This window comes from Haemaphysalis longicornis, unplaced genomic scaffold (genome assembly GCF_048455015.1).
Source record: "Haemaphysalis longicornis isolate Haplotype H1 unplaced genomic scaffold, Haemaphysalis longicornis Haplotype H1 scaffold_6, whole genome shotgun sequence".
Classification (NCBI taxonomy): Eukaryota; Metazoa; Arthropoda; class Arachnida; order Ixodida; family Ixodidae; genus Haemaphysalis; species Haemaphysalis longicornis.
Genome location: NW_027526407.1, coordinates 14561100 through 14585799, shown reverse-complemented (window position 1 = coordinate 14585799; position 24700 = coordinate 14561100). Strand labels below are relative to the sequence as shown.

The 24700-nt window shown below is 49.9% G+C and overlaps 1 protein-coding gene across 1 annotated transcript; it reads right to left on the bottom strand.

Moving 5' to 3' along the window:
• Positions 1 to 2224: 2224 nt before the first annotated feature.
• On the bottom strand, positions 2225 to 7839 carry LOC144142264 (tubulin beta-4B chain-like). Its single transcript, XM_077673632.1, has 6 exons — positions 7663 to 7839; positions 4880 to 4988; positions 4493 to 4603; positions 3724 to 4168; positions 3196 to 3632; positions 2225 to 2654 (listed from the first exon to the last, which is right to left on the bottom strand). The coding sequence occupies exons 1-6, from the start codon at positions 7717 to 7719 to the stop codon at positions 2473 to 2475; spliced, it is 1341 nt and encodes a 446-aa protein (XP_077529758.1). The 5' UTR covers positions 7720 to 7839; the 3' UTR covers positions 2225 to 2472.
• Positions 7840 to 24700: the final 16861 nt, after the last annotated feature.

Sequence of the window (24700 nt, the reverse complement as noted above, 5' to 3'; positions counted from 1 at the left end):
GTCACTCGCAACTCTAACGGCGATGAAATATCTGCTGCGACGCCAAGCCTAAAGTTCCCAACATCCGATTACGTGCATCCGAAGCCGGCTGCGAGCTGTTGGCGAAGGCCCTCCCGTAGCGCACGCGCGTGTTGCGTTTGGGCTCCTCTAACTTCTTGGGGGCCCCCAACGCTCTGTTCTCCTATTCTAAATATCCCCATTACCCGAAATCATTAACGACGTGTTTCGCCTCGTACGCAGCCTCGCCTTCTGTGAGCAGCAGTGAGTTTCGAAATTGATGCTTGAGAAATGCCGGCTTACTGTAAACATACAAAACACGCTGAAATTATAAATTACCACGCCGAGCACCTAATGAAAACTAAATATAACCTTGTCCGAACCCGCTCGAAGGCGTTAAAAACTCCCGTTCATACCGTTCATACATTGCGGACAAGTCGCGAAAAGTAAACATCAGCCGTGCAGAGTACAGGCTACGGCAGTTATCGTTAATCAAATCTGGGCATGACTATAAAAACATCGTAGGGGAAATAGGCACTGATTAAGCCAAACTGCAGACCATAACAATACTTTTAAGCATGTGCGGCGAAGCAATCTGATCACCGTTCTCGCGTCATTCATTTACCAGGCAATACGAGCAGTTTGCGCGGTGAGATCATAAGTGAGCGACGCGTTTCCGTCGCTGTTACAAGGTTTTTGGTTGCACACACATGTCCCGTCACAAGTATTTCACAATGAATTTACAGCGTACTTTTCTCGGCATCAGTTGCATCGTCTTTGGCGTTAGCTGGCTGCGTATGTAAGAGCTGTGGGTCGACGCGATGGTAGCAACTACCTAAACGCAGCGGTGCCGCCGGGAACAAGCGAGTCGCTGATTGCTTGCCCGAATTATTTGGTTTACAGACAACTTTTTTGGTAATTTGCATCAAATCCACAAGGAGCGGGCGAGACGGCGGCCACTACAAAAAAGCACGCTTCCGCATACGCACTGGAAATGTGTTGTAGCAGACGACAACACGATTCGGCGTCCTACAAGTGACGTCACTCGTAGGTGGCGCCACGGTATGTCCTCGAGGCCAATAGAAGGTTGGATTTGTGTTGGAAAACAGACGTCACGTGTTTCTTTTCGTTTTTTTTTTTACCACGCAATGCCGGTTATTGTAGCGCTTTCCTAGCGAGAAATCAGCATAAAATTTGTGCAGAAAGTGACTAAGGGTATAATGTGGACGTGATTGTCTGGAAACACGTGACGTATTTTCTTTGCTCACGTGTCCTTGCGCAGCTTGTCGGCACATATTTATCGTCGTAGTTGCTGAATTGACGTTTATGGAATGCCAAAACGATCATAATCGTGGCCCGATGGCCAAAAAAACAGCAGATGACGGCCGGTTTTAGGTATGGACCGGCAACCGTTTCGCTGTCTAAAAAACCGGTCGGGCCGGTCAAAAACCGACCAAGTGGCAACCCTACGTAGCGATGTTTTCTTATCTAGGGAATGTTGAACTAGGTTATTGAGCACTAAGATGTTATCAGGACGCGGAACAGGAAGCAGGAGGCCAGAGCTGGTTCTAGGCCAAGGAGATATGAGACAGCCCTCTTGAGCACTGTTCCCCCCAGTTAGTTTACCCGCACGTCACCGGTGCTTTGCGGGAAAGCCCGTCGCCCGTAGCGGTGAAAGACGACGAATATCTGCGACGGTCGATCGCAAGTGCTGGAACTGCGCTCGCCGTTCTTCGAAAGGAAGTTTTTGAATAGTGCCAGTGTATTCGTTTAAGAGCCGACTCAAATATCGGTATTTTTGAGGTTTCGAATATTCAGTATGTGTTCCTTCCGCTTTCGAATGTGGCCCTTGAAAATTTCGTACCGAATTTGGCAAATTGTCAATACATCTCGTAAAACATCGCAAACTTACCCAAACCAGAGTCATTCAATGCATTGAAGGACTCTGCCCAAACGTAGGAAAAAGAAGTGTTATCTATTAACTCAGTCCGTGTGAGCTGGCGTTATTTTACCAGATGTCCGCAAGCAATACAGTAACACTCACTACTAACGTTCAGCTATTTGGCATTTTCTTCGAAAGCTGCGTGCAGGCTTTAGCTTCCCTCAAAGGAATGCTGAGCGTTTGCGAAACCAGAGAAGTTCCGATACCGCGAAGCGCAATTAGGTTCCGTGGAAGGATGACTATATTCCAGTGGATGCAGTGACCAAGTAAGTAATGACAGCAGCGTGAAATGGTGGAAGAAAATTTATTCATGAAAAAGCAGAAGACAAGGTGTGGAAGAAAAAAAGGCAGAACAAAGCTTTGAATTAAAGGGACGGAAGTAAAAAAAAGTAGGAAAAAAGGCGGGGGAGAAACAAAGGCAGAAAGACACTTTGAAAAGGAGGGAAGTAAAAAAAAAGAGTTCAAAGTATAAAAGGGCCAAAAATAGAAAGTACCCCCAAGCAGGTCTAAAAAGAAATGGAATGCGGGCAGCTTCAGGCGTTGACATCCTCCTCTGGCACGTCCTCAAACTCGCCTTCCTCGTCGGCAGTCGCCTCCTGGTACTGCTGGTACTCGGAGACCAGGTCGTTCATGTTGGACTCGGCCTCGGTGAACTCCATCTCGTCCATGCCCTCTCCGGTGTACCAGTGGAGGAAGGCCTTACGCCGGAACATGGCTGCGCAGAGAACACGGAAAAGAGGTGAGCCGGGTCACAAGATAAACGAGCACTGGAGTGATGCACTCATTTCTGAATAGAGCCATGAATGCAATCGATGCCTCTCTTGGTAAAAAATTGAAACCAGTGGTGTCGCTGGAGGGCATACCAAATAAGTAGAATAGCACAAGCAAGTCGGTTGGTGACAGCCGTCGTCCTGATATTAATAGAGGACTTTTAATCATCATCGTAGTTTACTGCAATGGGGACTAACATTGGAATGGCCCGGTAAAAATGAATCCGGCCCCTTCCACTACGGCGTGCCTGCTAGCACAAGCGTAGTTGTGGAGCACGCCTCGAGAATCACGTCCCGATAAGAAGCATTTACCAAACTAACAGGAGACATATCTTTTGCACTAGGGTTTGCTGTGAGAACATCCACAGGTTTTGTACAGACCAGTTATGCCACAGAATGGTGTACAAGCCTGGTGAGAAACTACCATTATTATGTACCACGGAGGTGGTTTCAGTAACGAACGAGCAAAAATATTCCAGGAAGTACCGGTGAACTGCTCCGAGATGCGCTTGAAGAGCTCTTGAATGGCGGTGCTGTTGCCAATGAAAGTAGCCGACATCTTCAGACCACGAGGCGGAATGTCGCAGACAGCTGTCTTGACGTTGTTGGGGATCCACTCCACGAAGTACGAGGAGTTTCTGTTCTGGACATTGAGCATTTGTTCGTCCACCTCCCGCATGGACATGCGGCCACGGAAGATGGCTGCCACAGTGAGGTAACGGCCATGTCGAGGGTCGCACGCCGCCATCATGTTCTTGGCGTCGAACATCTGTTGAGTGAGCTCGGGAACAGAGAGCGCCCGGTACTGCTGCGTGCCCCTGGCAGTCAGCGGAGCAAAACCTGGCATGAAGAAGTGCAGCCGCGGGAAGGGAACCATGTTCACGGCCAGCTTGCGCAGGTCGGCGTTGAGTTGTCCAGGGAACCTGCGTGCGTAAAAAAGGGAAGCAGTCAGCGTGAGATAAAAAGATTGATTTCAAAAGGAAGGAACTAAGAAGTATCTACAGGGGGACCCACCGAAGGCACGTAGTGACACCCGACATGGTGGCAGAGACAAGATGGTTCAGGTCCCCGTAAGTGGGTGTGGTCAGCTTCAGCGTGCGGAAGCAGATGTCGTAGAGGGCCTCGTTGTCGATGCAGAAGGTCTCATCGGTGTTCTCGACCAGCTGGTGCACCGACAGGGTGGCGTTGTAAGGCTCCACGACTGTGTCCGAGACCTTGGGAGAGGGGACAACGCTGAAGCTATTCATGATGCGGTCCGGGTACTCTTCCCGGATCTTCGAGATGAGCAGGGTGCCCATGCCCGAACCGGTACCTCCACCGAGGGAGTGGGTGAGCTGGAAGCCCTGCAGGCAGTCGCATGCCTCTGCCTCTCTCCGCACGCGGTCGAGGACACAGTCAACCAGCTCTGCGCCCTCAGTGTAGTGGCCCTTGGCCCAGTTGTTGCCGGCACCGCTCTGGCCTGCAAGGCAGAAACATACTACAATAAGTAGGCTTTTCAAATTGGAGGCAAAAATACTAAGTCTCTGCGGCTAGCATAGATCTAAGGAAAGGAAAGCTTTTGGGAACCATGGAAAAGCCGAACAAATAGCGACTGCGTGCGTGGAAAATAAGTGTTCGCGAAATAAGCAACTGAGAGGGAGATCTGAAACGGGACAACTAGGACGGTCGAGGGAAGAGATGAACTACAGGCGTGTAATCATTGGCTTTATTTAGAAAATACTGGATCAGGACCATCTGTCAGTGAAGGCAAGGATAACTAGGGTTGGGGGGGGGGGGCACTCACCGAAGACAAAGTTGTCAGGTCTGTAGAGCTGGCCATAAGGTCCAGACCGCACAGAGTCCATGGTGCCGGGCTCCAAATCCACCAAGATAGCCCGCGGGACGTATTTGCCTCCTGCAAAAAGGCAATAGGGGCACGCTCAGCTCATACAGGCACTCGCCACAAGTTATGCCAAGACAAAAAGTGTCTGAATAAAATGATCTGGGCCAAACGTATGCAAATGATGGATGTGCAGCAGAGATAATCACGAAATAGGCTACGCCCTTTAGAGTAAAAATAATACCGCTGACGTGATTGCGCAAATCTTATTTGTCGATGTTAATAAAATTCCCCTGATTGAAGGAGGTGTCCCACTGGTCACAAGGAGAGTGCAGGAAGCACGAGCCTTACCGGAGGCCTCATTGTAGTAGACGTTAATGCGCTCCAGCTGAAGGTCAGAGTCCCCGTGGTAGCTGCCAGTGGGGTCGATGCCGTGCTCGTCGGAGATCACCTCCCAGAACTGTGCACAGGCAGAAGGACGGGTGAAGAGACCCAAGTTTGTACAGATACGTGAAGCCGGCTTCACTTATTCAACAAATTCTAAGGGGAGGGCTAATAGAAAGCTCATTGAAGTCTTGTCGACCGGGTTATACATGGGAGGGTCAGTGGCTTTTTAAAGTGGCCAGTATAGGAATTGCAAACACGGAAAACTGTTCAGAACTTTGGAGCGAGGGAGAACCGAGCTGCACTGCGTAAGACTAGCCCACAAATTTAATGTATGTCAGTGAATAGGCATATTTCAGGAGTAAAAACAAACTTGTAGGCAAAGTATTATCCGACACATATTTGTAGCACTTGCATATAATGGAGGCACTGCGCAAGCCGTCAGATGGTGAAAGGAGCAGCTAGATCCACCCACTTGCGATGCAAATTCCGTCAAACCATATGCTAAAGTTCAGCTATCCGCCATCGGATAAACGAGGCGAATTAACATAGATGAACCTGGAACATAATTGACTCATTTCGCAGTTCCCTGTAGGTGGCCTTCCCATCAGATACGATGGACTGAAGCGAGGAAATTTTCGCCGAAGGGCATGCGCGTTACAACAGTGACTTCGTCAGCAGCGTCAGTTACGTGACAACCACATTGAAACTAGATTTTGACAGTTGGTGGATGCCAGGCGGCTCAGACACTAAAAGGGGACCATTCTGAAAAAGAAGAGAAAGCTAACAAGCGCGGCGTACACTCAGGAAACGTGTGAGAAGAGGGCGGGAAAGCAATTTCAAAGAGGTACACCCGGCAGCAAAATAAGCCGGGGCACGCCAGCGCGTTGCAAAATGCATCGCCGCGACATCTGACGTTGCACTTCTGGTGTCGAGACATATCCATGCGCTCATGCGCGTCCAATCTCCCACTTCACTTTTTTTTCTTTTAAAGCAGACAAGCTGATCACATTCAGCGTTTGCCCTTTGGGGTAACTTTCTGCGCCAACATGCTTGAACACGCTTCGACGGCGAACGGCGACGGTGAAGTGGGCGTTGCTCGCTCTGCTCCGATCTAACAGGTAGCGTATGTCTTGCCCGCCTCGGTGGCGATCTTGCGCCACATATACCCCATCGCATCTTTTTGTTTTTTGCCTAAAAGATTGAGTTGGTTGTTAACCAACTTTCTGTAAAGCTTCTGTAAAGCTTCCTTTATCTAAAGCCTCCGGGCCTTGAAATTATTCTAAATAAATAAATAAATAAATAAAGGATGAGCACACCAAAACGGAAAGGAATTCAGGCGAGAAATTGAATATTTGAATAAAGTGTGATGAGAGGTCACATTGAACAAGCACTAAACTGGTATTGACGGGAAAAAATGCGAGCAGAAGTCGGCGTGGTAGTGCATTTGGCAAAAAAAAAAAGTACAGAAATAGTAATAAGTTGCGATACGCGTTAAATTAATTGACACAGACAAAAGTTTCGCATTAAGACAGCGAAACAAAACGCTATTGCCCTTAAAACTAAGATATCGAAATCTTGCTGCAATGCGTCCTTCATCAGAGCCAGGCAGATAAAGCAAAGCAGGTTCACCCTCGCCGTCCGCCGCTTATTTCTCTATGCCCGTAGCGCAAAGGCCCATTGCTATCAGCTTTGCCGCTTGAAGCGAAAGAAAAGACAGGGCATACACAGTGGGTTGGACGCGCACACGCACAACAGTTGTCTCGACTGTCGACACCAGAAGTGCAAGGTCAGACGGCGCGGCAGTATTTTACCACGAGCTCCGTGCGCCGGCTTATTTTGCCGCCGGGTAGCCAGGTGTACCTCAACACCAATTGGTCAACGACAAGTCCACTAGAGAAAATGGCCGCAAGCCTACGCAGCAGTGGTTCCTTTTGGCAGCAGACGAGGAAATTGAACTCGTGCCGTCGTCACGGGGCGTCACCAGAATTTACTAAACACACTGAACAGACATGATCCCCGGGGAGGGAGCAGCCGCATTCAAATAGCAGGTGATTCGCCTGCCGTTCAGCTCAGCTCAGCACATTTATCTGCCTCCTTTTTTTTTGTACGGTCACTAAAAAGGCAGAAAGCAGCTCGGACACCGACACTCGATTAGCGCGAAACGATAAAGGACGCAGGAGCCGGCGAGTAGGCAAATAAGCCAAACGTTTATAAAGAAACAACGCGAATGAGTGAACTGCATCGCGGCGCCGCAAAGAAAAAGAAAACTCGGCTGAGGGTACTGTCGACTCAAAACGATTCAAGCGTCACAACTTTGCTGTGTTCGTGCAATCCAATAGTCCTTATGGGGGAAAAGATGACGCAGAAAAAATAACCGCGGGGCAACATTTAGAAAATAAGTTCTGCTACACAAAACACGGCCAACAAAACCAAGCCATACGGCCGTCCAGGGCGTGGGGCAACTGTGACTTCACGGTTAGAGTCAAGTCATGGCGCCGGAAATGTAAACAGGCGCGTGGCTTATCTCTGCGGCCATGGGAAAAGAAAACGGGTAAATATTCGCGTTGCCAGGCGACCGCGCAAAGAAAAAGAACACTCAGCAGCTCAGCTAAGTCGCCAGCAATGACAGCTAATGTCCGCAGAGAAGAGGTCACGAGCGCGAATTAGGCATTCGGTTAGGCTTAGCAGCCCCGCCTCACGCCGGCTACAAAAACCTCAAAATGCGGCATGAATTAGGGTGGTCTTACCTTGGCCCCGATCTGGTTGCCGCATTGCCCGGCTTGTATGTGGACGATTTCTCGCATTTTGGAACCGGAAGCGGTGAAAGCCGAAGGAAGACCACGAAGTCTTGCAGTGACGAGCCCGCGCGCAGCAGCTGCTCACAGCGCAAGAGCAGCGGCCAGAATGAGTGATTCGACCGGGTTCCGCCTGCTTTTACTCATTCAACTCGTGCGTCGGCCACCAATCGGAGAGGGCCACTACCAACGCTCGGATTGGCTAGTTCGGTCACGGGAATTGGATGATGATGATGATGATGATGCCCTCCAAGTTTTTTGGCACGTACCCACAAGTGAGATTGGCAAGGGATAATTCGCTTGTTGAAATTCGTGAGGACCTCAAAATACTAATGTATTTCCAGAAAGACAAAGGAAGTAATATGAAACCTTGATGTGATTAAAACCCGAATTACCCATCAATTAGTTTCCTTCAGCAATAGACCTTATGCGAAATGGCTTGGTGATCTAGCAACACTGATGCAAACGAGACCGTCGGCCATATTGGTACGGGCGCCAATCGGGCAGTCTCGTATTTGCTCGTATTGTTTACTGTGGAAAAGTAGGTGACGGTAACGCGGTATGGCCCAAACTGGGCGGCGTTTTCCGGCTCCCGACCGCGGATTGTGGACGAAGGACTTGTCTGCGCTGCCGACTGTGTCTGAAGACTCATACCACTCGGGGTGCCGCGCCAAAGACCCATCCGAGCGGCAGCGGAGCAGGGCATGCCGCCTAGCCACCGAAGCGCATTGCTCGCCTTCATCGGTGCGGACAAACACGTGCGACTCGCAGTAAGTAAATCCTTCTTTATTTTTTACTTGACGCGAGTTAACCGGTATGAGCATTTGTATAGCACTTTGTTCGCCGTTGTTTACCATGCAAATGCGTAGCGGCGACTCTGTTGCAGTAACCCTGAAAGAGGAAAGCTACAATCGCCAGACCGCACCGCTAGTGGGTGGATTAGGTATTTTCAAATGCTGTACAATATCGAATTTACGGGATAAGTTCTGGCGAAGATGTTTACGGAAAGGTTGCGGCCGTTTTCCGTGACGGTCGTCCGCCCGCGCGTTTGCCGCAAAGCAATCGCGCTTTGCGGCGAAGTCAACTACAAAAGCGCACATACGCCTTGAATTTTCTTTTTTGTATGTGTTTTCATTATTTATTGCGCATGTTCTGCCGCAAAAATCTGTTTGTGTATCTTTCTTCTCCTTTTTTGGTGGTGGGGTGGTTGTGTTTGTTTCTAAAGCGCATGTTTTTGGTGTGCACGAATAGATATGATACAGTAAAACCTCGTTAGCTCGAACTCACTGAACTACAACATTTTTTTTTAATTCGATGGTCATCGGTATAGCCCGAATGTTTACCTCTTTATATCGAAAGGTTCTAGAAGTGAGTTCTAGATAATCATATTATTGCTTGCTTAAGTTATGACGAACACGATTATGCGGGTACTGGTATCATCACCCACGGTGAGGTTTTTAAATGTTGAACTTCCTTCTCTTGAAAATGCATTAACAAAACATGCAGAGATACTTGCACGCTCGAACTTGACGAACAATTTTGACATCATTGCTGTTTGAGGTGTAGATTATTGCCCTTGCAACAGTGTTAAGCAAGACACAAAATCTGGTCATTTTGAGTCTGTTCCTTGCGGCCACTTCTTTCTGCTCTATCCCTTTACCATAAACTGTAGCGGACCAGTCATGTTCTTCCCTGCGTGCTATTTACTGTTAATCTCTCTGTTCTTGCAGGTTGGGCCTCATCCATGTGCTCAGCAGCTGCTTTCGCTCCCAGAAGAAAAGTGGCCGGCCCTACGTTGTGTGCCTCACCTTTGAGACGGACTGTGGGGCGATTGTGGAGGCAGCGTGCGAGTGCCCGGCGGGTTGCAGTGGAGCATGGAGTCACATCCTGGCTGCTGTGCACCTACTCGCTTTCTTGCAAGCCGAAGGTTTTAAGAGGCGCCACCGGAGCTTGCGTGCACTGAGCTGCCACAACAGTGGGGACGTCCGAGACACCAGGGCATCAAGCCAGCGAGTGTCCGTCCAAGACATTGACCGGAGAAGCCCGCGAGAAAATGGCCCCTTTCTTCCCTTGCCAATGCGTCTATTCGATGCACGTCGAGTACAGGAGCAATGCGAGCAGCAACAAAGTGCCGTGCAGGCGCTTGGGAGAAAACTTGGTAGCCTTGGGAATGGGTTTGTTGTCCCAGTTGTGCTGGCCTCCCCCCCCCCCCCCCCCCCCCCCCCGAGACAGAAACAAGGACTGGCATGGCACCTGAAGGGTCACCTATGAGCTACCAGCAAGCATTCATGCCACATTTCGCCGTGGTCATCTCGCGAGCACGCAGAGGCTGGGCAACGTCGTGTTTACTAGACCGCGGCATACAGGGGTGCACGAATGCTTCCCTTCGTTCCATTTATATCCACAGTTTGCTGTACTGCACGCGCTATAAATCAGCGAAGTAGTTTAATTTACCGGGATTTTAACTGTGGATACAAAAAATGCAAAAGCACTCAAGCTGATGCACGGCGGCCTGATGCAACTCTGGCCGTTTTCTTTTTTTTTTTAATAAAGCTTGAAAATTGTCTCAGCTACTTACATCAATGGCCACTATCATTAGGTCGGAGGCATGCATGCAGCATGTGACAAACTAGAGGAGTGAGTGTGTATTTTAGTTGGAAAATATTCGACAGCAAATACATCGTGGCTGAAATGACAATGGGCACCAAGTTAACTTGACGTAACAACAAACCTTTCAGCCCAGCAAATCGGGAACCAAGTGCAAAAGCTCGAATTTTAAAACCGTTAGATCATCATAAAACAGTGTACGCCACTTCTGCAACGACACGCGGCTAAATGCAACGTAAAAGAAACCAACAACACACTCGCATACCGTGCGCGCCCGCCACAGAGGAAATTTTCAACCGCGCCGTGACTGCGTAGGGCGGCAAGAAAAGTTTGTTTACAGCCCTAGGTAAGATAAAGGACCGTGTAGGGGCTAAGCGGTACCATTTACAATGAAATGAAGCGGGCGCAGAGTCACAGGGACGAGTAAAGAAACAGCCTAATTTTGGCAACGTGTTTTCCCGGTCGAGTGCCGCTGTCAGTCGCATGAACAGGTGGCGCACGCTCAGGCTTCATTTAGAATACAAAGGTTGGATTACAGAACTCCAACGCAGCTGTATTTTTCATCCGGACAGCGGCTACGGAATCGCGCGCTTAGCGAACCAACGACAAATATTCGCTCCCAGCGCACCGCGCCCAGCGTGTCACAAAGGTTGCTCGCGCCGGCATAGTTCGCGTCAGAAAGTTCGTTCAAAAGCGTGGAACTTCACGCACCTTTTCTCCATTTGGACCGGTATTTCCGCATTGCGTGCACTGCGGCACGAAGCAATGCTCCGGCATTGTAGTCCATCACCAAAAGCGGCCAATGCCCGCCTTGTATGTTTTGCTAATTGGTTTCGGTTTCAAACGACCGTACCAAAATGGCGGACCTAGTTACCGGAGTCGACGTGAGATGGCGGGGCGCATTTTGCATAGGGTCTATTCAAGCGTCCTGAACCTGAGAGAAAAGCTTGAATACAATTATATATATACCTTTTTGCGTACGCCAACTTTGTTGCGCCAATGTATAATACAAGTGGAACCGAAAAAGTAATAATAATAATAATAATAATAATCAATCATGTTTATTTACGTGCCCAGGAACAGCCAGAGGCCTGAGTGCTGGCGCACGGGTAGTTACATGAAAACAAAATACAAGAAACATATAGCAAGAAACAAAACAAGCGACAAGACACACACAAATTGAAGTAGTGAAAATGACAGAAATAAAGCACAGGCGGAGCCTGGGTACAGGTAAAAAAATAAAAAAAGAAGATGCCTATGTTGCTCTGCCCGTCGTAAAGGCCACACGACAGGCAGAGCAACAAAGTTTGACAGTAATACAACAAAAACAACGGCAAGAGTGTAGAGACAAATGAAAAAACGAACAAATGACAGTAAACAGTTTCAAAAATAGGCAACTATCGGTTGGATAGACACAACCTGCAGAGAAATCAAATTCCAGAAAATAATAATAATAATAATAATCAATCAATCAATCAATCAATCAACCTTTATTTTTGGTACCCAGGAACAACCCTAGGGTCTTGGTACTGGTACACCATATACAAGCATTCATAAAAACAAACTAAAATCAAGACAACACAACACAGAAAACCATATATATGAAAGAAACAATAAGGTAAAAATAGTTACAGAGATCCCAGAAAGCAAAACAGCAAAAAAAAAAGGAAGCCTAGTGTTAGAAGCTATGACACCCGGCCAGCAAAAACGTTGAAGGCACGTGAAAAACTGAAAATACACAAGCAAATAGTCAATGAACATGACGGAGATAGATTATACACATAAAACAAAGGTTTTGTAACAAAATGTTAGGAAGTTTCAAAATGGAAAAACGAAGTTCAGCGTTACAAGCACTGACACTTAAACCGACAGAAATTCAAGCAACACAAAATCAGGAAAAGTGAAAAACAAACAAGCAAGATGATGATTTGCATAAAATAAATACGGAACAGAAATACGGCACATAAATGACATAAAGGCACTTAAGCTACAACAGTTTTCAATTCATTAGAGAACAAAGACAAAGAGCTCTGGAATATATCAAGACGATCGGAATATTCATTATATGCACATTAGTAATAATAATAATAATAATATTAATGATGATTAGTTAACCCTACATGCTCAATTGGGTCCTTCAAAAGCAGTTGTGGCTTATCTCTGCGGCCATGGGAAAAGAAAACGGGTAAATATTCGCGTTGCCAGGCGACCGCGCAAAGAAAAAGAACACTCTTGCATGCCGGATGTCATCAATAAAGTCTTTTCTCTCTCTCTCTCTCTCTAGCTGCCCAGAAAGCGCGAGAGGCGAGAAAAAAAAAAAAGTTCGATTGTTCCAGAGACCTGGCACCGCACACATAGTTTCGTACGTGACAGCCCTGTTCTAAACAGATGGAAATTTAGCCTTGAAATCGTGCAGTGCAGCTTGGTGAAGGTCGTGCCGGATTGCCGAGAACCGCAAAAATGAACCCGCAATTTAAATGTTGATAATCTGCGAATGATAGGAGTGCATCTGAACGAGTAGCGTCGAAATGTCAATATCGTCTTAATCTTGAAGCTGCAAAAAGAGCCCGATCGTGTATGCGAACTGAACGGGAATTTGTTTCGAAAGCGCCTGTACATTTTTGTTGTTGTGCCTTGGGGTATGGCACCTACCCAATAAGGAGACTGGCCAATCATCACTGGTGTGAGAAGAAAAGAAAAAGTTTCTTTATAAAATTACTTGTGTTGCGTATAATTATAGTGGTCCGAAAGGATTTTAGATCTATAAGCAAGAAGAAAATAGTTGATAAATTCGAAGTGGAGCAAAAATGCAGAGTATTATTTTGGATACACGACGCCTAGGTCCTCCTCCTCCCTCTGCTCCTCCTCCTCCTCCTCCTCCTTCTTCTTCTTCTTCTTCTTCTTCTTCTTCAGCAGCAGCAGCAGCAGCAGCAGTGGCGCTGGCGGCACGTCTACCTCACATGGAGAGTGAGAGAGTGAAAACTTTATTGCATAACAGCCAGTAATCCTAGACGTCGGCCAAGAGCCCTTCGGCTCTAGCAGCGTCTTCGGCCAGCTGAATGGCGCAGACTTGATCAGCTGGGTCGGAGCTGAGCAATACGGTCTCCCGCGAGACCGCGAGACGCGAGAGATCACGCCACGAACGCCGGGCAGGGCGTTCTGAGAAAGAAAGAGGAGGGGGAGGAATAAACTTTTATCGAGGCCCAATCCGACTCCGTGTGTGGAGGCAGACCAGTGGGGAGACTCCTTAGTCCAGGAGTCCCTGGCTCTGGCCGGCAGTCCGGGCCCGTCTCACCAGGTTAAGCTGGGAGCCGGGTTCAGAGCTGGACAGCTGCGCCGCCCACTGTGAAGGGGAAGGATGGGGATTGGAGGGAGGTCGGGTGAGAGACAACTTTATTGTTTTTGTACAAAAGCTATAAGGGGAAGGGGTGGGAGTGCCCCGTCCTTTGCAGTCGTCGGCCAGGAGTCCTTGACCTCTGGCGGCGTCCTCAGCTTTTTGGGTCAGTAGTTGCTGTAGTAGTTTTCCGGAACTGAGCAGTGCCATCTCCCATTGCTCCTTATTAAAGATGTGTATTATTTGTTTGTCTTTTTGGTTTTCTGTGCATGCCCATAGTTTGTGTATAGCTAGTAGTACCTCGGGGCACTCAGCGATATGTGCAAAATATGCTGCCAAAGGGCAGATCTCAAACGCATAATACCAGTGTTCTCGAAGGTAAATCTCGCAGACACCGGGCGCTCCGCACGGGGCACAGGCTCACGTGTGCTCGGGTATTTTTTCTAGTTTTTCTGCGATGCTCCTCACGTGGCGCAGGTCCACGAACAAACCAGGACGACTCCAGGCGCTCCTGACGAGGTGCACATTCACGTGCGTTCAGCTAGGCTGACTTTTCTGGTAACGTTCGATTGCGGAAATAAAATAAAAGCACCGACAAAGTCTGTTTACGTGCTTTGAAGAAGAAGAAGACGACGACGACGACAATGGTGGTGCCGTCCAAGTTTTTGGCTACTAACCTTAAGGGGAATTGGCAAGGCAACTTATTTATGGTACTCCGATTGGACCCCAAGTGAATACTTTTCCTTCCAGAAAAAAAGGGCGGGAAATGAAAGTCTACTATGGAAAGGACGGCAGAACAATTAGAGATTACTCAAGAATACAAGCGACTTGAAACCGAAAGATAAATTTGGGTACAATTACAAATATCCATTTTTGCGTAATCCAAATTCATGCCCCCCAAAAATTTGATAGGCGTAATGGAAGGCTAATCACGTTGACGATCCCCAGCCAGCATTAGAACTTCGTTGTCAACGCTTGCGCGGTAGTATTATTTGTTTTGTACGCACAGTGCGGCTAGTCGATATACAGTCCCGCACTCACCGCGGCCTTCCTGATGAGCGGTCCGGCATTCGCACTACCCATACATCTCTGTGTCGTGGGGAATCCTCGGAATACCCGCGGACGATCCGCGGTCAGTCAGAGACTGTATGTCGAATAGCCCCAGTGTGCGTACGCTCCCGACCGCTGCAGCTAGCTAAACGACCTTTTGCCGTACAATTAATATATGCCACGTTGTGCTACCCATTTTTGCGGTTGAATAAATTACATTCCTATTGGACCATCCAAACAAGCGGGCATTCTGTGGGTCCCAATGATCGTTGTCCACACACTCCAATGTAAGGATCATCATCAGTGCAGCACGTTGTTCTTAAGTGCTTGACTTACGCAGAGAGGGCGTGCATGGGTTTTGGAAAAGACTAACAAAGCAAATTTCAGGCACGGAGTTTGTGTATAGTTTATTCTTTCTCATTTCCCTGTCTCATGCCTTCCCTTTCACTGCTCTCCCTGTAGGTTAGGCTTTACGCCTTCTCAGTGGAGGGATATGACGCATCAAAAGCGCTCTAAACCGTTCCGGTGTGGAAGAAGAAGAAAGGCATCTGCAGGCACTCGCGTGCTCTCTGAGGCTGTTCCATTTCCCAGTCTACCTGCTCGAGGAAACCATTTGAACCTACTAAGCGAACGCATCGCGGCTATTCAGCTAACCTCTTCCCGAACATCTGGCTACAGAACGCCGACCAAACGCGGCTTCGAAGTCGCGGCCAATCAAGCTCGCATCCCGAGCAAACCGCGCCGCGTCGTGACCACGAACCTCTGCCGTCTACCAGCTAGCGAGGTTCCTCATGGCCATGAGGAACAGCAACGAGAGTCAGACGAATCCCGCTGTTCCTCCCCAGGGGCTCTTCAGACTACGCCACCTTGCGTTCGTCGCCTGCCTGGGACTGGCCTCTGCCGCGGTGTTGATTGGCGCCCCGGTTGCCGTGTGGAAGACCATGGTCCACTGCGAGGGCGCCTCCTGTCTGTCGGTCGAGGACGACCTTCGGAACAGTCAAGACCCAATGGTGAAACCATGCGACGACTTTTATAGGCACGTGTGCGGGCGTTGGCCCGAGGTTGAGCGAGTCTACATGACACCCACCATCAAGTACGACGCGGTGCACGACCTCGCTTTTCTCCGCGAGGCGATTTTCTTGGCAGGCCAAAACCGCAACCGCCCGCTCGGAGTACAGAACGTGATGGGGGATCTGATGGTCACTTGCCACCAACAGCAGCCAGACGAATCCCAGCTGCAGTGGTTTCTAAGCCAGCTGCGGCTGCCGTGGCCCGCCCGCTCTGCCACCAACGAGCTTGAGCTGCTGGACATGATCGCGGGGGCATCGCTCAAGTACAACCTGCCCATAATGTGGATCTTCGCTGTGGGCCGCCACCTCCGTCGGCCGAGAGAGAACGCTCTTTACCTCATGCTGGATGGAGCGGTAGAAATTTGGATGCGCCAGATGACAGACCTCGTCAAGCGGCAGAACCTGGCACTGTTCCTGCGTCGCTGTGCGGAACGTGTGGGCGGCACGGGTCAGTCCTACGACAGCATGATCCGAAACGTCCTCACCACGCACAGAGAGCTCGAGCTGTCCCTCCGCCACAGCTTCGACATCGTCCAGCGGCCAGAGTATATCAACTTCAGCGATGTCACGCTCCGCCAGGCCGTCAACAGGCACCTGCCGGACGAGTCGCAGCAGTGGCCAGAAGACACCGTGATCTGCCTGCAGCGCCTCATGTTCCGCCGCTTCCGGGCACGGCACCTTGTCGACGCTCAAATGGCCTCGGCATTCAAGAACTATGCCGGCGCCTATGTCGTCTGGTACCTCGCCCCGTACGTGTCTCCCTACCTGACGGCCTCGCTCATGGAAGACCTGGGGCACCCGCAGAGGCTGCGAGACTTCGTGCGCGCTCGCTGCTCCGCCCTCATCTTGGGCGTTCTGCCGATGCCGTTCTTCAAGGCGAAGACAGAAGGAAAACTGGGTGACGCAGCAGCGATATTCGCTACGTTCGCCACGCTCCGCTCGGTAATCGAAACAACGATGGCACGACACGACAGGGCTGCAGGGCAGCGTCTGTCTGCCCACGCCGACACTCTGGCGATGAACTTCTACAACATGTCGGTCCCCTGGTTGGTGCTTGACCGCATGTACGCGGGTATTCCTCACGTGCACGATTCAAATTTCTTTAAAATGTACCAGACTGTGGCGACGTACAGCCTGCGACAGCTGAAGCAGTCCATGCGCAAGCCCAACAACAGCTACGTGCACGTTCCGCATTTGACAACGGTGGGCATCTACCGAGCGGTGGCGGCTCGCGAAATTAGAATTCCTCTAGTAAACGTCTTGTGGCCGAAGTTTCACCCTCGCTACCCGCTGGCTGCGCGGATGGCTGGCCTTGGAGTTGAGGCCGCAAGGAATCTAGTCGGGCTGTTCAACTACGCCTTCTTTTTTCACGAGGACTTCCGGTCTGGTCATCGCAATAGCACTGACTTTCCACCGTCGATCTACCGGGCGCTGGCGGAGCTCCACTTACAGCTCGACGCTGCCGTTAGTCGCATCGGCAATGCATCGCTGCCGGAGGAAGAGTTGCAGGCTGCCGCCGTGGAGGCCATAGCGGTGCTGCTTGCCCACGCCGCGTCTAAGGCACTGCCGGAAGCACATACGGTGCCGCTGGCTGTGCGAGCTGTAGAGGCCAGTAAGCGGCCGAACTTCTTCGGTTCTTTAGCTCCCGACGAATTGTTCTTTCGGCTGGCTTGCTTTTACCACTGTTCGATCAGTCCGGGCCTACAAGAGCGCGTGTTGTGCAACTACGCCGTGCCACGCTTGCGTGGTTTTGCCTCGGCCTTTGGTTGTAAGGCGGGCGACGCCATGTTTGTTCCCCCTGCGAAGAACACGTTTAGTTGATGAGACATCGCTACTAACGCATTGTGATGTATATCTCCGTCCCGTGTGCTATTTTTATAGTTTAAGGGCAGCAATGCGGGGACCAATAACTTGCCGTCGATGGCGAAACGTCCACCATAAATAAAAGAATTAGTTATATTTCCCATGGGCATCGGTAGCATTTTGTCTTCATGAGGGCAAACTCGTTGCAGCGCCGTGCCAGGGGGTAAAAATATTGTAAGCGAACTTCCAGACCATTCGGAGGATAAAACGAGAAAGCGCGTTTTTTTCCTTTAATTTCATAGACAAAGGAATTTTATAAATGAAGTTTCATATGCTTATTAAAGGGACACGGAAGTGATTCGTAAACATTGCGGGATTACGAGCGCAAATTGTAGTCCGGAGTCTCTAGGCCCTGTTTCGACCACTCTGAGCGTGTTGACGCGAATTTATTTAGTAGAAAAATCAATTCGAAAATGCTGTCCTCCTCTCTGCACCCTCGCCCATTTTCTGTGGCGTTTTCGTGGGACGTCCGGACGAGATGAGCTTTCGTGCAGGCAGCCGGGGAGCCCGGCTGCCTGCACGGGCTCCCCGGCCTTCAGACAGAGTCAGTCGGCCCAGCGTTTCGTCCGCCGCTCGCCGACGGGTCGTCGCAAACAGTTCGCGCAGTTGAAACGAAGCCAGGGCACGTTTGTGAATGGAAGAATGTGCCTTTCTTTACTTCGTTAGTTTGTACACTGTATCTAGCTCCAAGTTAAGGTCGCTTCACACGAGCGCTGAACAAGCGCCCATGCGACGCTTCGCTAACTGGTACGCCAGTAGGAAAATATAAGGCCACTTGAAGGCGGGAGAAGTGTCAGCGAAGTCAATATAGGTACTAAGGAAATAAAATCAACTGATACTTTTACCGTACAGCGTAAGACTAGGATGCGGGAAGCACTTTCTTGCGCTGGGCTAACAAGCACAGGGGTCAGCAGCACGACTACGCATCTGCGAACGCTTTTCCGTGTAAGAAATGCAATTGCTAGACGTGAGATGTTGTGGGAACTTGGGGGACGCTTACTGCACGAGGGCAACAGGTGACCGGTAAAAAGCGCAAAGGCTCATGGGTGCATTGTTTTCTCCCGCGGAAAGCCGCTACTTCCGGTTCGGGAGCTCTCCTGGCCTCCCGTACGCCGTCGGCTTTCACGCGCGTGTGTGCTTGTTGTTTATCTGTTTCCACCGGGGAAAAAACGCTCATGCACCGGGAATTCCATAAATAACAACGATTGACCCTACTAGGGGTTTATCTGACTGGTAAGCACCCGGTGACAAATAAACAACACGCACACACGCGCCTGACAGCCGCCGGCACACGCAGGCGTACGGGAAGGCAGGAGGGATCTCGAACAGCAAGTGGCGGTAGCAGACGACATTCCCATGAGCCTTTGCGCTTTTTACCGGTGACCTATACAACAAATAGTCACCTAAGCTGCTTGAAATGCGAAAACTAAATAAAAGGGTAAACTGGTCATACATTATAGACCTTATATTTCCAAGGTTGGCAGCCCTCGCCCGTGGCCGAGTGGTGTGGAGCGCTAGATATGTCATTGCAAGTGTTTTGCAAGTTACGGGTTCGAATCCCCACTGGTACATTTTTTTTATAAGTTAACTTTGTCGTTTTCCCCCGATGTTTTCTGTTCTGAGTTCACCCTTTTTTAGGCCGCAACGTTCATTGCTCCATGAACTAGTTCACAGAACGCGCGTAGGCTGACACTGGTGCGCTAATGAGTTCTCGTTGGCGTGCTGTTGCCATAAGCACCGACTGCTTGCGGGCAGTGGGCACAGGCCAGAACAAACAGACCCTTGGCCTGGTGCGAACACGATTTTTACGATACAGGCATGAGTGAGGCAAGCTCCAAATATAGGGGAAAAGCGCATGGCATTTGAGCGTCTGCGGGGACGCGGAGGGCGTTCATCCACTGCGTACGCCTCGGATAGTGATTGCTACGATTCCAAGCCGTCCTGGGAGGCTTATCTTATGCATTTTACAGTCTACAACATGGCAGAAGCGCGGGACGACGATTACTGAGGTATTGCCCATCCAACGATGCCGTCGGATGTCAAGCACGTCGTTTTACAGAACCGAAACCGGAACTTGTTTGGTTGCTAACCTTGGGCATCGTCCAATCACGGTGCGTCTCCTCCCGTCGTAACAGCCTTTAGTTGGTGCGGCCGCCGCAAACCGCGCATGGTAGTTTTTCTTCTTTCGCGCTTTGTAAAATAATTACCGACTTGTCAACCGGATAAACGATGAAAAGTGTGCTAATTTGAGTCAGTCTACGCAGTGCAAGCAAAAACGGGAGCTTGACAAATTCACTTCAGTGTCCCTTTAATGCACATGCATCACAAGACGAGAGAGAGACTACACCAGAAGTAAACCACTGCATCATAACGGAAACATTTTACTAATTTGAACGATAAAAGGCACAATTTTAAACAGTTGTCTAGCACATATCAAATAACCATGTAAAATCATAGATGTTGTAAGGCAAGATTGCGACAAATTGGTATAATGTGCTTTGTTAAAACCCCTTCTCACCGCTTTTATCCGTAAATACAGTCTAGTCCACTTATAACAGTATCCAAGTGCCAAGAAAATCCCATCGTTATAACCGATAATTGTTATAAGCAGGTTGCGAAATCAAAAGATGGAACAGAGCTCAAAACATTTCATTCGCATGCCAGTAAGGTGGTACTACAGTCGAACACGGATATATCGAACACGGATATATCGAATTTTCGGCTATATCGAACTCGTAAATTATCCCCTTGAAAATCCTTTGTAAAAGTATAGAAATTCGCACGTTTATATCGAACGGTATTTTTACCCGCCATCGGATATATCGAACGCCGCGCGAGCTGGAAGGTGCGCTTCGGCACTCGCTGCGCCCCGCGACCTTCACCACCTATGCGGCACAGCGCATCCGCCGACACCCGAAACGCCTGACAAACGTGAGGGCTCGGGGGCTCGGACTGTGCCGGCGGCCTCCTCCTTTCGCCTTTTCTTTCTTTTTTGTTGTTGATGTTTTGTGAGTTTTGATCAGCCAACCACAGCTGACGCCTTTCGTACATCACTGCTGCCCTAGCAGGCAGCCCGGGTAGCCATCGCCACCATCGCGACTGTTCGCGTGCCGCGGCGTGCGCTTTGTTGGCGGAGTTCACTTGCCTTAGTTGTCGCGTACCACCGCATTCCTCTTTTGCGTGCGTGCTGTGCAAAGGCGCTGCGGACTGCTTGAATTTTCGACTTCTCGTGTAGCAATGGCCAGCGTCAAGAAGCGGAGGAACCTTGACTTTGCGACGAAGTTAAAAGCCATACAGCGAGTTGAGGCGGGCGAAAAAAGTTGGACGGTGGCGGACGATATCGGGATACCACGCAGCACTCTGAGGAGCACTTTGTTGAAGAACAAGCCGGATATCAAGGCAAAGGCGGCGGAGCAGCGAACGTCGGGAACCTGTCGTGTGCGTGCTACTGCCCACGGGAAAGTAGAAAAGGCACTCTATGCCTGGTTTTTAGAAGTGCGCGCGAAGAACATTCCTGTGGATGGCCCAATGCTGATGGCTAAGGCCAAATGGTTTGCCGCTGCACTGGGTGAGGACAATTTCGGCGACAACACCGGCTGGCTTCAGCGATTTAAGCAACGCTACAACATCGTCGGCAAAACCATTTCTGGCGAAAGCGAAGCCGTACGCAGCCAGGACATCCAGCAGTGGTTGACGAAGGAGTAGCCGGAAATCTCGGCGAAGTTTTCACCCGCTGAAATTTTCAACGCCGACGAGACCAGTTTATTTTGGCAAATGCTGCCGAGCAAGACTCTCGACGTCCGGGGCAGCACGTGTCACGGCGGCAAAATTAGTAAAGTCCGCGTGAGCGTTTGCTGGCCGCCAACATGGATGGGTCTCGGAAGCTCCAGCCCTTTCTGATCGGGAAAGCAAGGGCACCGCGCTGTTTCAAGAACTGTAAGCAGCTCCCCGTTCGCTACGCCTCGAACAAGAAGGCGTGTATGACGCGTCAGCTGTTCACAGAATGGCTGCAAGCGTGGGACGTCGAGCTGGGCAAGTCGGGGCGTCGCGCTTGCCTTCTTGTGGACAACTGCTCGGCCCACCACACCACTTGCGAGCTCAAAAACATCTAGCTGAAGTTTCTGCCGGCCGACACGACAGCGAAGCTGCAACCGCTCGACCAGGACATCATCAAGTCTTTCAAGGTGGGCTACAGGAGGCGACTCCTTCATAAGCTGCTTGTCAACCTCCGCATGGGCACCGAGCTGAAGGTTGACCTGCTTGGTGCCGTTCAAATGCTGACGGGCGCCTGGCGAGACGTGAAGACGGACACAGTGGCCAACTGCTTCCGGAAGGCAGGCTTCGGGACGGCGGAACTTGCGGAAACCGGTGAAGACGGCGACGAAGAGCGCATAGACGACGCGTTTTGCGAGTTGTCGACACTCTTCCCGGCTGCCGTTCCACCCGAAGTGTCTGCGGACGATTTCGTGGAAGTGGACAGCAATGTTCAGGCTGTTGCGAGCCTCGCTGACGAGGACATTGTAGCTGCGGTCGCAGGGACCCAGGATGCCCAGGCCGACAGCTCAAGTGGCGACGAAGATCGTCCGAACGAGGCGGCGGCTACACGCGCGTACTCCGCCGCCGAAGTGGCGGCAGCGTTCGGCTTGATTCGCCGTTGTTGTGGCGACATGGAGGGAACCGGGCTGTCGCACCTGGACAGCCTCGATAAGATCGAGGCCAGCGTCTTCAACTTCATTTCGAAGGTGAAGAAGCAGGCCAAGATAAGCGATTTTTTTTTCACGGAAATAAAACATTCCGTTGCATCGTGTGTGCGGAATTAGTTGTCATTCTTGAATGTGCCGATTGTAGGTGATCGTCCGCCACAGGTAAGGTCTCGGGGCCTTTATTTTTTTATATCGAATTTTTCATATATCGAACTAATTCGAAATCCCCTTCGAGTTCGATATATCCGTGTTCGACTGTACTACTAATTTGCGGAAAAGACACCACAATCGGTCACCGCTGTTTGCCGCGTGTGAAGCTAGCGCGAACCTTTTCCAAGAGCCTCAAAAGGTGCTTCACCTAGCTGAGGTTAATGTCCTTGGCGGAAACAAAGTCCCCGAGGGACTGTGTCACGCATTGGGCCTCCTACGAAGACACTACCTGAGTAGGCTGCGCAACCACGTCATTAGAGTCGTCACTGTTGCAATTTTGGTGCACAATATAACCGGATTCAATCGTTATATCCGATATCGTGGCGCTGGAGAATTGTAATAAGCGGTTTGTTTTACTATAGAAAGAATACAAAGTTGACGGTGCCATAGCTGTTCACCGTTATATCCGATATATTGTTATAAACGGTATCGTTATAAGTCGACTTGATTGTACAAGCACCGCGCCTACGGGCCCGCGCATCACAAAGTGGTTATCTCTGCGAAAACCCTTTGCCTCTCCAATCGTTTTCACATCGCAGCTGGGGCAAGGCGAGTCCAACAGACGGTTGTCGGACACAATCGAACGACGCCGCGCTTTCACACGTTGAATCGCGTTGAATGAACACTCGATTGGGACAATATGTTGTCGCGGGAAATATGAAGGCCGTTTGGATAGCACCACCGATGGGGACATGTATCCCCGTGGTGTTCTTTCACGATCGAAGCCAAAGTTCAGCTCCACAGTCGAAGTTGTTGAAATGGTAGTACGGCTCCATCCCTCACCGCGCTTAGGTGACGCAACGAAGTCAAGCAAATGCGGGGGTGTCTCCGAAGTTTTTTCTCGTACTAATAACGGAGAGTCCAAGAAAGAGAGAAAGATGCGACGAGTATTATTCAGGAGTTTCAGGGTGTTTGGCCGCCTGTATGCGGTGTGCGATAATTCGCAGCGCACCGAGTTCTGCTGCAAGTTGTCCTGCTGTTTCCTCGGTCCGTCAGAAGATGTCATGTGCTACTTCACTTCTAAACATTTCATTTGATGTGTCTATATTTTAACAATGTCTGCAGAACAGAATACACTGATCAGGTAATGCATTCTGTATTTTTCTACTGTTGTATTTCTCATATGTTTAACATCTAGCTGTAGCTCAACGAATATCGCCAGACTTACTGAAAATCGTCTCTCTCCCTCTCTTCCTTCTCTTTCTCTCTGTCTCTCCCTTTGTGGACATGATGGGCGCACACCCATTACGCCCTCTGAAAACCAAAGATGCGGGTTCCAATGAAGCTAACTTGAATACGCTTCACAAACCCACTCAAAAATTTATCCGATAAGCATGTATGGCGCAGGCTAACGGGTCAACTTCACGGGCCATGTTAAAGCCAGGCTTGCGCAGAACAAGGACATTATTCTTTAAAGCTACTGAATAATGAGATAGAAAAAAATAAGTCGGTAATGAATCATATTTGATTAGCCTTTTGCCTAAAAATTGTCTGTACCCAAAAGTTTTGTACGTGAAAGGCCGAAGCCGGAGTTTTGGGTCCAATGTAGTATCTTGCGAGTCGTGAGTCGAGGGCGAAGTGATGTAAAGATGGCTCTGCGATAGTGGAGGCTGCTCAGGTACGGAATGGTGGCAAAAATGTCTGCGGATTCAGGATCGTCGACCAGCTCGGAAAGTTTTCTCTTTATCAAACGAGGCCTTCCATAAAAATCGACATTGCGTTTTCCTTTGAAGTAGGTTCCGAAGTCCATTTCACGTTTACGAAAAGATCAAGTGAACGAGCTTCGAGAACACAGCTCCGACAAGCTTCGCGCATGTCTGCGCGATGTTCACGAACGCGAGTCACCCTCGCCCACACCTGCAGAGACTAAAGCTGGAGAAGTCATTATACTTCACCATCATCGGACCTATCACACTACAGTCCGCACGGACAGGCAGGGAGCCCTACGAAGCTTCGGCACGAACAATATTCCATCCCCTGTCCACACTAGCCTGACTACAAACATGCAAGCTCATCCCTAGCTACACGTCTTCTTCGAATGGATCCCTGTCCACCAAGTCATAGAGGGTAATCAACGAGCTGACGCTCTGGCCGCGATGCTCATTTCCCGGGCAGCCCTTAGCTGTGGCCGGAAGAATACAATCGCAAAGAGG